General features: G+C 37.8%; 2 protein-coding genes across 3 annotated transcripts in view; one reads left to right on the top strand and one right to left on the bottom strand.

The window, feature by feature from the left end:
* LOC144438273 (long-chain-fatty-acid--CoA ligase 1-like) overlaps positions 1 to 14693 on the bottom strand; it is a 36406-nt gene that overhangs the window by 11239 nt on the left and 10474 nt on the right. Inside the window, exons 1-2 of one of the 2 annotated variants that reach the window (XM_078127326.1) lie at positions 4069 to 4282; positions 1198 to 1294 (exon numbers count right to left, since the gene is read on the bottom strand). In XM_078127326.1, coding sequence (XP_077983452.1) covers positions 1198 to 1242 — 45 coding nt within the window. In that variant the 5' untranslated portion in view covers positions 1243 to 1294; positions 4069 to 4282. Of the gene's footprint in view, positions 1 to 1197; positions 1295 to 4068; positions 4283 to 14693 lie in introns of those variants that run through there. The other variant, XM_078127327.1, reaches the window with a different exon arrangement.
* Positions 7794 to 14145, top strand: LOC144437430 (E3 ubiquitin-protein ligase Midline-1-like). Its single transcript, XM_078126370.1, has 7 exons — positions 7794 to 8489; positions 8923 to 9018; positions 9696 to 9929; positions 11391 to 11413; positions 12052 to 12182; positions 12585 to 12884; positions 13544 to 14145. Exons 1-7 carry the CDS (start codon positions 7794 to 7796, stop codon positions 14143 to 14145), a joined length of 2082 nt encoding a protein of 693 aa, XP_077982496.1.

Below are 14693 nucleotides of genomic sequence, written 5' to 3'. Positions count from 1 at the left end.
GAAAATACAATCAAACAAACAAACAAACAAACAAACAAACATACATACATACATACATACATACATACATACATACATACATACATACATACATACATACATACATACATACATACATACATACATACATACGTACATACGGTACGTACATACATACATACATACATACATACATACATACATACATACATACATACATACATACATACATACGTACATACGTACGTACGTACGTACGTACGTACGTACGTACATACATACATACATACATACATATGCAATCAAAAATGCACTGTTAGACATGGTCACAAATAGTACGAATAATGGTGACTACCTTCTCAATGAATTGATAAAGAAATCCTATAAAGAATACACATCAGCCCAGACAGGAGTCTATGACATCAGTATTACAGGTAATGAATCACCTCCATCAATTCTACAATGTAACTCAAATCATTGACGTAACAATCGTCAGTGCATGAAAAGAGACAATTTCTTAATATCAATAGCAATTTATTGTGTGACTAGACTTTCTATGTATCATGACCACTGTGATGTATGGACATCTAAAAAGATAAAACCATACAATATACATTTCTATTATGTTGCCATGGTAACAGACTACGAATCGAATAATTTCGAACAATTCAGGTTCATCTGCCCAGTTACTGCCATATCATGTAGTTTGGTTCACTGTGATATCCAGTGATTTACTCTGTAAATCATACGATGTAGCCTGAAAGACCTAGGCGTTCTTTCCGCTTATATAATGCGCTCATCAGAACCTGTCAGACTACAGATGATGCCTAACTGACCATGGAAATGGATGTCAATGAACTTTAGAGGCTAACCATACACTAAGCAGATAATATCCCCCAAACCAATGCCATACAGGTTTACAGGGGAATCAATCATTAAATGGAAGAAAACATAACGAGTGTCTAATAGCAAGGCTGATATAGAATGTTTTCAATTGAACATTAAAACCGACATCAGTTTTACACCGTGTGGCTTCGGAGACAATTTATTACACAATCTCAGACACATCTTGGTTTCGAACTCGACGATGAGCTCACTTATTCAATCACTGTTCCATTGTATTGTTTATAGTTGTATTAAATAACCTTCAATTACTGTCGATACATGATATCGCAGGTTTTTTCCCCGTTTGTTTCACGGGTCAATGTCATGACTTACCGGTAACTGTTTGGACTGGTTGTTCAAGTCATATCCTTCCGCCATTTTGTATCCCGATAATACTGATATTCGTGATAAGGTAGATTTCTAAATCCGACTGCAAAATAAAGAAAGGCGAGTCATTGCTACTACGTCACTTTCCAATTATAATTTGTATTCTCTATTTACATACAGTAGTCACAAATTATCTCGCGTGATTTCTCCACGGAATATGCCATGTCAGATAACCCATACTTGCCTAATTCTATCAGCCCATCTCACCGGCAGAGTACATTGTACTGTGACTCGGAGATACGAGTTACAATATTACTTCATCCATGTTGCTGCGCAGCTCATTAAATTGTCTCGGAGAATTCAAAAACTGGGACAATGTTTAGAAAGAAGCACTAAGTCACTATCAGTCCCAATCTGCCGTGATCGAGAAGTTGTTCATACCGTCGCATCAATTGCACTTTTCGCTCGAAATTTAAAATTACCCGTTGTCCTTACTAATAAACGAATATTTCAAATATAGGTGTTACAACTTAAGCTTTGAAAGAACTCTAATTTGCATTTCGAGGTATCAAATTGGCGTTTGATGCTTTGAAAACAACTCATATATAGTATTTTCGATAGTTTAGTCAAATATTCCACCAAAATTTTTCACCTCACAAACAGAACTTAATATAAATATTGCATGTAATAACATGTACCTGTTCTTTTCACTCGTCTACATAGTTTGATATATAAACAGTGGTGTAATGTCGATGAAAGCTTACCAGCCTTTATATGTTTTTAACAAATACGGGTTCTTAATAATATCGGTGAAAGCGGACATCTCTGTACATGCCTGGTTTAAAACAATGGGCTGTAATGACATGCATGAGCTAATTAAAATCAATCTGGTAATATGATGTAAGTAGTGACGATCAATGAAATGCAAGAGAGAAATATTAATCTAAATAATTGGAGAGAAATAAAGAAGCGATGGAATATTGGGTCATTCGACGAGGTCTGTTTATGTAACTTATTAACATAGCTGTACTTAGCGACAACTGTAATTAATTTATGCTCGTCTGCACTGTCATCTCAAATTGTTTCTCAGAGAGGTTTAATTGTTGTCTATTGTAATACAAATGTTGTCCTGCAATATTCATTCAAATCATTATTTATTTTGAATGAAGTATATATATATAAGATATATATATATATATATATATATATATATATATATATATATATATATATATATATATATATATATATATATATATATCTTCTTGCTATCATATATATGTATACACACACATATATATGGAAACTTGCTGTGACTTCAAATATGTATAAAAACGCTTCCAATTCTGTATTTATGCTGGTCATGTCCTTTCAATTAACATAACATCATGCGATTCGTTCTCATATCATTATTCGTCGTCCCCGAGAAGACAGGTTATCGTCTGAATTTTAAGCCAGACTGTCTACAAATTAATCGCCATCTGTTTAAGGACGAAATATGAAAATAAACATGAAAAACGTCGATAGGGTATCAGTAGATCAAGGTTTCACTGCCGTCCTGCTATCATTTTGAGGAAAATAGAATCAAGTGACCTTTAACCTTTCATATAAACATACATATTGGTATCGAAAGTGACGTGGTTTCTATGGCGTGATATACGCAACAATTAACGGGCAAGTAATGTATTGCGGAGATAAGGATAAAATATCACCATGTTATGATTATAGAGTTTCATTGCATTTGTTATTGTACGTAATTCTTGTCATACAGTAGCCCAGATGAGCATGCGCAACGCGAGTAGTTAAACCTGCTGAGCTGAGATCAGGCGATGTTTGTACTGGATGCGAACGATGGTTCACCTCTGGGAAGCGTGTCCCGAAAATAATGAGGGTAAAATAAAACTAGGTCGCCTGATGCCATGAATAATGATGTCCTTACATCCAGTGACTGTAAACGAGGAAGTCTACTTCCTGCTGTCGAGTTCATTATTTTAAAACACTAAAAACTGATACACTAATTTCATAGATGTGAATTATTTCGAATATGTATACATGTATATATATATGTATATGCATTTTTATCATAGGTGAAATATCTTCAGCATTATTTTTGTGATGCCATATTATACACGATGGCTGATTGATGGAAGATTGGTGCAATAAAAAAACTCATGGACACACTGTCCATGATTCTTCAGGCACAAGGACATGTGCAGACGATAACACCTACATGAATACGATACATTATTTGTACTTGTTTTTAAGGTCACGAAAATGATACTACGTCTTAGTCACGTGACGAGGTGAACTGTACAGCGTGCCCACATGTCTACGTCTACCTACACCCTTCCATGTACGACCAGATTTCTACGCATGTTGTATTCGTTATAGCGAGTAATTGATCGTAACGATTTGCGGCATCATTATGTGGTATCGTTTCAAATAGCGTATCAAGTTTTATAACGACAGCAATTAACGCATGTGTGTTTAGATCATTGTTTTAAACAAGGCATGCGCAGATGCCCACTTTCACTGATCATTTAGAGCACGTGATAAATTGCACAGCTACTTATATCTACACTTAGTCTAACATAATATTATCGATGTATGTATATATGGGCTTACTATACTTCTATGTATTGAATATACTGGTAGACAATATCACGTGTAATGAGTTGGAAATTGATCTTGTAAAACCCATGGCTAAATGTTATCAATTGTTTCATTCATGTTGATGCATACACGTACACGCCGGCTACAAGCATGTCGATAAAGATGTTCATCCCGTATTCATCCACGTCCCTGACCCGAGTCAGGACAATATTCCCACACACTCCTTCCTGTGTAATTTGTAACTTAAAAAAAATACCGCCCTACCTCTTATTGTAGTTCAAAAACCGTCACAAACGCCACACTTATGGTTGATCGATGGTTGCTATCACTTCAACGTTCTTCCTCCGAGAAGACTAGTCTTATTAATATGCAATATGATGTATGCTTCTTTGTTCAGTCAGGAAGGTACACGCGCCGACAAATTAGCATACTATTTGCATAATAAAACGCAGCTGCCGTATACGGTCGTCAACTTTATCAATTATACGGTGGATGCATAAGTGAAAACGTGCTGTTTCATTGTCGAAAGAAAGAAGCGAAACAACAACACACACCAAGGCAAGGGGTTAGGTTAATCAACCAAGTGAATGAAGATCGTACCATTTCAAGGAGAGGGGTGGACAGCTTTCAGCAGAATGTATATCAATGTAGATTTTTGGCCGTTATCGTGGTATAACCGTATAAGGCCATCGACCCATGATACAATGAGAAAAGTTATTACAAAAAAGATAAGGATGATATACATGATACTGAAATTGACAAAGTTACACACTTTAGCATTATTTACTTCTATTTGTTGTTTTATGGCGTGAAACATGAATGTCGCTACACATTGGAAGGTGTCTACATTGCAAGGAGAAAGTAAATCAACACATCTTTGTACAGATGGGGGATGAAGGTAAAATCTAGAACTATATTTTGCTCTATTATCATTGAAAAAAGAACAGTCTAGTAAAAATGACGATAGTCTTCTACTTAATTTGAATGACAAAATAGATAAATATATTCTCTGCTTTTTTGTCGATTCTATGTTTTCTGTCTGTATTTACTCGGCGAAAGTTTTTTTGCTTTTTTTTTGTAAAGTAATGACATGAAAATATATGAATTAAAAAAAGAAGAGATCCTCCTTTCGTTGTACACTGAAAAGTCACGATAAGCCTTCTGTTACTTTAAAGTCAGACACTACTAATAACAATGTTACACTAGTATAGCTAGATCTAAGGTTACTGCACCTTTCAATTTTTCGTATTTAAACATTATACCCTGCATGTTTTCTTTATCTTCTCACTTCTACTCCTGTGTCTGTAAACCCATCTGTCTGTCTGTGTTCCAACCTATCTGTCTGTCTGTGTTCCAACCCATCTGTCTGTCTGTGTTCCAACCCATCTGTCTGTCTGTGTTCCAACCTATCTGTCTGTCTGTGTTCCAACCTATCTGTCTGTCTGTGTTCCAACCCATCTGTCTGTCTGTGTTCCAACCTATCTGTCTGTCTGTGTTCCAACCTATCTGTCTGTCTGTGTTCCAACCTATCTGTCTGTCTGTGTTCCAACCTATCTGTCTGTCTGTGTTCCAACCTATCTGTCTGTCTGTGTTCCAACCCATCTGTCTGTCGGTGTTCCAACCTATCTGTCTGTCTGTCTGTCTGTGTTCCAACCCATCTGTCTGTCTGTGTTCCAACATATCTGTCTGTCTGTGTTCCAATCTATCTATCTGTCTGTCTGTGTTCCAACATATCTGTCTGTCTGTGTTCCAAGCTATCTGTCTGTCTGGGTTCCAACCTATCTCTCTGTCTGTGTTCCAACCCATCTGTCTGTCTGTGTTCCAATCTATCTGTCTGTCTGTGTTCCAATCTATCTGTCTGTCTGTGTTCCAAAATATCTGTCTGTCTGTGTTCCAACCCATCTGTTTGTCTGTGTTCCAACCCATCTGTCTGTCTGTGTTCCAACCCATCTGTCTGTCTGTGTTCCAACCCATCTGTCTGTCTGTGTTCCAACCCATCTGTCTATCTGTGTTCCAACCTATCTGTCTGTCTGTGTTCCAACCTATCTGTCTGTCTGTGTTCCAACCCATCTCTCTGTCTGTTTGTTTTCCAACCCATCTTTCTGTCTGTGTTCCAACCCATCTTTCTGTCTGTGTTCCAAACTATCTCTCTGTCTGTGTTCCAACCTATCTTTCTCTGGTCAATATAATGGTGTTTTAATGTGTCCAGGACGAAGACTAATTTTGAAAACTGACACTGCAATGTAAACTACATATTGATTTAAGTCATATTGGCTATGCATGATTCATAAGGCTATGACCATATCATTGGTTTAGCATCAAGGCTATGAAAGAAAGCCTTCATACCATTGGTTTAGCATCAAGGCAATAAAAGAAAGCCATCATATCATTGGTTTAACATCAGGCCTATGACAGAAATCCATCATATCATTGGTTTAGCATCAAGGCTATGAAAGAAAGCCATCATATCATTGGTTTAACATCAGGGCTATGACAGAAAGCTATCATATCATTGGTTTAGCATCAGGGCTATGACAGATAGCCATCATATCATTGGTTCAGCATCAGGGCTATGAAAGAAAGCCGTCATATCACTGGTCATCAAGGTTATGGCAGAAAGCCAACATATCATTGGTCAACTTACAAATAAACTCACACCATGAAACCATTTTTGAAGTGCAAATTTTTATTAAGCAATCATGTGAATGATGGGCAATTCTCATCTAAAGTAAATACATTTTGGGAACATTCCACATTCTTAACATTAACAAGAATCAGGTGTAAATTATCATAATTAGTTATTGATATTCATAAACGTGCTCAAAGCTGTGTTGATAAATTCATTAATGTAATTTGTTGACACAAACGACTGATAAACTTCTTATCATAGAAGTAACTGTCTTCTCCAATCCACACACGCGATTAAGGACAAACATTTTTACGTTGGTTCCGATGTTATTTGAAGAGAAGTCCTCCTGATCCAAAACCTTTCACCACAGTCTCTTCCATTGTTATTTGAGATCCAAAAACGACTTCGGGTAAGTATACCTTTAAATGGTGTATCTATGCTCTCTCTAATAAACTAATTGTAACATAGTTATCATTCCAAATGGAGGACCCAGCTATTTACATGAGCTCAATTTGAAACAGGTGAATAATTGTATTTATTTTTTAGAGAAGAAATTAAATGGTGTCCCTAATCATTAATGTGTCACAAATTCATTATAAATTTATGGAATATCCACTTCAAATGTATTGAGTGACGAAAATGAACTATAAATCACACTGGGCTTTCTAATCAACACTGCACATTAAAAGTTTTAGTCTAATGGCGACCAAGGTGGTTAGTTTCCTTTATTCTATCGATATATCAATTACTTATGTCGGCTCCTTTATTCCATCTATACATATGGCCATATTGATGACAAATGAGGTATTTATTTTGTATTTTAATTGATAAAACAACAACGTTACAATATTTTCTCCTTGGAATATAATGTAAAGAACATACACCAATTCCATGATTGTAACGCAATAAATTGCAAAATCTACAAAAGTGTGCAAAATGTTTGTTATTATATGTACAATAACAACACATTGTTCAATGTTTTGCAATTTTTTTTTTTTAAACCTTCCTCCTTTTACCCCTAAATGCCAACAAGACCATTATCAACCTAGCAACGTTTTGTGAAATCTTGATATTAATTAATACATTCCGGCGCATGCTCGCAGCAACACCGAACATACAATAATCATGAGCGTGTTTATGTGCTATTCAATTATAATAATGTTCACGTTGGTGGCGCTCTCCTAACTATGTGCTAATAATTAACCAGGTGCATGTACATGTATAACGTCATTTTTCAAAAACAGTTATGTTTACAATGTGTTAAAATGTCGACTACTTCTCCATAAAATCCAGCTAAATGCACACTACTAAATCTTCATAGCACGATAACTCTGAATTCTGACTCGGATCTGTCTCAACCATGGAAAGAGAATTACAATGCACGATTTGTATGGAGTTTTACGTGGAGCCACTATTGCTACAATGTGGGCACACCTTCTGTAGAAAATGTCTGAACGATCTAGTATCAAAGTCACCTGTAGATCAAGCTACCTGTACAACAACGCATGCACCGTCCTTGGAGGCCAATGGAGATGGCAAAGAGTTGGCCTGTTGCAACGATACAGAGGAACTTAACGGAAACGGAAACGGTACTTTTCGCTGTCCAACATGCAGGCGACACTACAACTTGAAATTGGAGGATTTGAACTATCTGACTCGTAATTTCCTTTTGGAGAGCATTGTTGAGCGTTATCAGGAACAAAAAGAGAATAAACCACATACAGCAATACTGTGTGATGTATGTAGTGATGTAGACGGCAATGTAGCCACAAAGAAATGTCGACAATGCACAGTTTCTTACTGCGACCAATGCTTAGCTTCGTGTCATCCAAACAAAGGAGTATTTGCCAGTCACACTCTTGTGTCTGTATCAGACGGTGACCGACAGTCACCTAGCAAAAATCAACCAATGTATTGTCACATCCATACCGACGAAAAGTTAAAACTCTACTGTGAGGAATGTCATGTACCAATTTGTTATATGTGTGAACGGTTTGGAGGTCATAAAGGTCATCACGGGGTCACCGAAGCACAGGTTGCAGTCAAAACAATAAGGGTAGGTGTTTTCACAAATGCATGCCTGGTGCAGTGTGGGGATGACACCACGGATAATAAATCTTGCATTACACTGTCGTTCTTCGAAGAAATAAAAAAAAATATGGCAATGACGAAAACTTTACCAGAAAGCTGTATGACATGACGCTTAGTATGTAAGAACCGTATTTCCATATTCCTATCAGCTACAAAAATATGCAAACTTTTGGTTTGAAAACTGTATGATAGCGTAACTACAGTGGATATTTGTATTGGAAATGGGCGAGCTCGTTTTTTGAAGTCATCACATGGAGTTGGGGTTCATTTTGAAAAAGAGCACGTGAAGGGCTATCGTTATTCTAAACACTTTCTACGGGTTATTCCAGGTTATTCCCTATCACCCATAAAGATCCTCGAAATATCATTTGCTGATATTTACTATTTGGTTTTTGTAGGATAAAATAACAGACGATATGAATTCATTAATTGGTGTCAAAGAATCTGTGGCAAAGTTCAAGGTCAAGTTGTTGGAAGCCGGAGAGTCAATTCAAGTAAGTATATGAAATAAGAGGCGGAAAATGAATATTAATATCCTCCTGGTAGTATGCATGCTTTTCAAACTTTTTTTATTTGACCGACGACATTTCATCTTACCAAGTTTTGATTCATTCTTCATATTCTGTTTCTGGGTATTTGAAGATACACCTAGTTTTCAATAGGTTTGAGATATCCACACAGTATGCACCGTGACTTACACCGTAACGTAGTATTATATGGGGTGGGGGTGGGTGAGGTGGGGGGGGGGTCTTATATGTAGAGGTAAATTTGAGGCTCATGGTGACAAATATGCATAATCATCTGAACATTTAGCTTTCCCCACGTCGATGTTGTGAATGGAGTGATTTGCTTTGAGTTGTTGTTATTCCAATGAGAAATGAGAAACCACCAGATATCATGCGATAGTCTAACGCGGTCTTGCCATGACATCTCAGATCTTGTTATTCTTGCAGCACAATTTCGCTTCCACTGCTGCAAAAGGGTCTATCGTTTTACGACGATTGGATTCGACATGCTTCCAGAGCATACCCAATGTCGTAAACTACAGCTTCTTTTACGGCACCGTCCAAGACGCAACGCCAGATGTCGCGGAAGAAATATAGCGCTGGTTTGCGACAATGAGTATACCTTGTGTTTGCTATTGCTACTTTTCATTTCCTTTTGATTTTAGAAAGATGCACATAATTTGAAAGATTACATTTCCTCTCAATGTAAGAATTTGCAAACGATAATTGCCGAGAAAGAACGACAAATGCTTGATGTTGTGTCATCAGACATGACAAAAAAGTTATGCCAAATCCAGGACAGGGCCACGTCGTGTCAAGACAAAATACATCGTACAGCGGGACTGCTGGAATATACAAGTGAAGTCTTGGAGGAGAATCAGGACGCCGTCTTTCTCACGGTAAACCATGAAATTGTGTATTCTTTAAAAAGCATCTAATTAGGTTGACATGCGACAGGTCTTCATACACACACATTCATAATGCAATTTAGATACATGACTATATAGCCATAGGTAACAGGACAACTGCCCCCCGGACAATTGCCCCCGGACAATTGCCCCCGAAGGACAACTGCCCCCCGGACAATTGCCCCCGAAGGACAACTGCCCCCCGGACAATTGCCCCCCGGACAACTGCCCCCGAAGGACAACTGCCCCCCGGACAACTGCCCCCGAAGGACAACTGCCCTGTCGACGCCTCTCGCATTCATATGAAACGACTCGGTTTGCTAAATCTTTCTGTTTCACATAGACATGGCCATCATAAATCAACTTGGTTTTACCTCTCTCGCTTCCAACAAACTCCATAGTGACTGACAAGATGATACAGAACACTGTGACCGTATGTTGGTGACTGGCAAGCAATATATGTCATTTAGGTGTGAAAAATCAAAAAGTGTGTGAATTACCGCGGTAAGTTAAACGTCATAACAATTATCACAGATGACAATAGAGTAGAACGTGCATATAAATTATGTTAATTACAGCGGTAAGTTAAAGCATCATGCCGACTTTTATAACAATAATCACAGATAACAATAGAGTAAAACGTGCAAATGTGAGTATAAATTATGTGAATTACGGCGGTAAGTTGTGAATGTAGTGAGTATAATGTACGCAAGTTGCGGCGGTAAGTTCATCATGCCGACATTTATGAATGACGTAACAATTATCACAGATAACAAAAGAGTAAAACATGTGAATGTAGTGAGTATAATGTAAGCAAATTGCGGCGGTAAGTTGCCGACGGTGACTTTTTAATGAATGACAAACCCGTACATCTGTAATACTATTTTTTTTTCGTTCGGGGGCAGTAGTCCGGGGGGCAGTTGTCTTTCGGGGGCAGTTGTCCGGGGGGCAATTGTCCTTCGGGGGCAATTGTCCGGGGGGCAGTTGTCCTTCGGGGGCAATTGTCCGGGGGCAGTTGTCCTTCGGGGGCAATTGTCCGGGGGCAGTTGTCCGGGGGGCAGTTGTCCTAGAATCATAGCCATAAACTAATCAAGAACTGCTTGCGTATTGTAACCTTTGGAAAATCGACTTTTACTTTAATATTACTCTCTACTGAACCACATGCAAACAATACATTGTAACTACATACGTGAATGATACCTATTACTCAAGGGACAGTTTTGACGAATCATTATCTCATCCAATAGTTAGGTGATTCTTTTTTTGCCAATCTGAGATGAGATATTCGAACATACTTATAGTGTACTACATTCCATCACAGTATGTACGAATTACACTAACGTTTTCGCCGAACCACTAGTAAACTCCGCGTGACAGTGGCATAATTTATAGAAGACGTTTTCCTTGCTTTGTTTAAATTTAAATTTATTTAAAATATCCTTTATTTTCCAGTCCGCCGCGTCACTGGCAGACAGGTTAGCCCCCTTTTCTTTCTTTCTTTCTTTCTTTCTTTCTTTCTTTCTTTCTTTCTTTCTTTCTTTCTTTCTTTCTTTCTTCCTCCCTTCTTTTCTCTTTCTTTCTTTCTTTCTTTCTTTCTTTCTTTCTTTCTTTCTTTCTTTCTTTCTTTCTTTCTAATGTCTATGTTGTGTGGTGCTGTACTGTATACCATCCTTTCCTTTCATGTCAGCTCTTCTAATAGTTGGTGATGTCGTGTTTCACGTGATCCATCACTTCATATTACAATCACATGATCAAGCGGCATCGAGGTCACATCACAATACAATACAATATCACGTCACATGATCATATATATATATATATATATATATATATCACACTTCACGTCATCTTTATCATATCATATCGTGATCATGTCATTGTAAAATGACACCACGTTTTTGCATCACGTGACATCTCACTATCATATCAGTGAGAACAGCTAATGTGTGTATATGTGTGTGTGTGTGTGTGTGTGTGTGTGTGTGTGTGTGTGTGTTTGTTTATGATCATATCAATTATACATCTAGTACACTTGTTGCATGCCTCGTTCTAGTCTACCATATACAAATATAAATGTATACCGTGGGTTAATGTGCCGTCTGTTTGCTCTTAGGTTAGACACGGCGCTTTCTTGCTGTCCTAGTCTCGATATCGAATCAAATGTGACAACCTTTGACAATTTGATGTTTGATTTCAAAGGAGTAACAAACGAATTAGAAAAGTTGAAAGTTACAAGAATCGAAGGTAGGTTAAAATATATCATGTCATCTTGTTAAAAACACACAGGAAGTAGTAAAGAGATGGAAACATTCAGACTTTTTTTAAGGAAAGACAAACGGGAATACAGATCGTCAGATAGGCAAACAAGAAAACAGACAGTAATTAGATAGATAGACAGACAGACAGACAGACAGACAGACAGGCAGACAGGCAGGCAGACAGACAGACAGACCAACTGAAAAATATACATACTGACCGCCTGACCGACCGACCGACCGACCGACAGACAGACAGACAGACAGACAGACAGACAGACAGACAGACAGACAGACTAATTATACGATTGGTTTTAAAATTCATGGTATTTAAATCTGATAATTTATATCCAGGGTATATACAATGAGTTTCTTTTTGTTTCATTGCAAGTTCCCAAGGCACCTATTATTGCCAACACCAGGGTCGTGGAAAGGAGCACGGTTATACTTTCATTGACGCATGCTCCGTGTGACGTCAGGTGGTATGATGTGGGTTGTAAACTTGATGACAATAGCTGGACGTCTATCCAATGGTCAGTCGAAGACCAATCCGCAAAGTCGTTAGAAGAGTATCATATTCACCTTGGAAACCTTGATTTTGATTCGACATACGAATTTATAGTTCGTGTAACAAATGTAGCAGGAACCTCACCATGGAGTAAAAGTGTGTTGGTGGAAACGAAACCAGAAGGTAGATAAGTAATAATTCTTGGCAAGCTTTATCCAAAAATCGTTTAGAAACTAAAAATTACTAGTTTTGATTCTAACTGTATAACAACTATATCATTTATCTTTACACTGTGGTTCTTGTGAAAAAAAACCCCAACAAATGCTATATACTTATAGTCACTGCCCATCTATCAAAGTACAAACGTAACAAGTAATACAGTCCTTACCAATCACTGTGATCCTTGATGTTTCAAATAATTCTTTGACAAAAGACATAGGCAAGATAATCGTGGGCGATCTGCCCGATGAATAACTGTGTTATGCTAGTAATATATTTAAAAAACATGATTGATCTAATTTCATATTTATTGTGAACATGTTAATAACTGTTTCATATTTAGAATACACATGTCTATAACTGTCTTTTATTTATCCTTAAAACAGAGCGTGTGTTCTGCCTCAGACCACTATAGAAAACTACAGTGGTCTGAGGTTCTGCTTATACCAGAACAACACAGTGTAATCTATCGATTCCGCCTCTGCGTTTTATCGTTTGTGGGTTTTCCAAAAGAGTTGCGGTCTAATGATCTGCTGTTTTAACACTTATTGCTTAGCATCATTTGATTCGACCTTGCCCTTAGTATCCGCATTTTACGATTGTTTGTATTATGTATTTTGTAGTGACGGACTTTCGTCTCGATGCCGGCTCTGCACACGAAGCCCTTATGTTGTTTAATGAGAGCAAGTCGGTGAGGAAGAGACTGGATTATCGCCATCCAGTGATGCAACTTGGTGAGAAAGTCATCTGTGGAACGAGGTTCGTACGAAGTGTACACTGTGTTCTTGGTGATGCTGCAGTGTCGCAAGGCAGTCATTACTGGGAGGTGGAGGCTGCTGAATCGGGTGCAACAACTTACGCCATAGGGGTTGCTAAGCAACAGTGTGACAGAAACTCCCAACTCGGTACAGATGACTCTTCGTGGTGTATTGAGATTATGGGCGTATTATTGAAAGCCTACCATAACGACATGAGTACAAAAATCGACCACGAACTGACTTCATCCCCAAGTCACAAGTTTGGAGTATATCTCGACTTTGAACACAAAGTGGTAGAATTTTACGACTGTGAGGTCAAACAACTACTCCATCGCTTCCATCTTGTTGAGACTCTTGCCGAGATTTGTCCGGCTCTTGACCTTACTAACTCTAGGGCCATTTTGACAACACTAACAGGATTAAAGATCCCAGAATATGTAACATTGAATAGAATTAAAGTGTGGTGACGTTTGACGTACATGTGACGTAATAAATGTAGCTACATCCCATTGGACGTTGTCACTATGCAACATTGCGGTGACTGTTGTCGCCAAGCTATAACAATTTTACACGAATTCAGTTGTCATCAATTTGTAAAAGACTAATTGTAAAATATACAAAGTTCACTGTACAGAAATAAATAAACGGTGATGAATACACCCAAGCAAATTGTTTGGTGCAACTGCCTCAAGTTATGTACTTTTCTAACTCCTTAATTTAATTGTTGTGGACTTGAAAAATGGTACCCGGCCAAAATATCAAGGATGTGCCGAGATCCCAGAATACAAAGCTGAACAATAACACAAAGAAAAGAATAGAGAACGCCCTATAAAATATGTTTCTCAATCTCTATTCAAATGTGTAGTGTTGTCCACAAACTAGCCTACTTATTTTAGATGCACAGTCACGCTTTTGTGATTTCAAAGTATCTATACGGGCCGGTCAGGTTGCAGCTATGGTACTAGATATTTAAATTTCTCTACTCTAAAGCTCGGCATTCAAACGGCACCCAGTG

Source organism: Glandiceps talaboti, chromosome 7 (assembly GCF_964340395.1).
Source record: "Glandiceps talaboti chromosome 7, keGlaTala1.1, whole genome shotgun sequence".
Classification (NCBI taxonomy): domain Eukaryota; kingdom Metazoa; phylum Hemichordata; class Enteropneusta; family Spengelidae; genus Glandiceps; species Glandiceps talaboti.
Note: the sequence above shows the minus strand (reverse complement) of the source record. Positions and strands in the feature narration are given on the sequence as shown.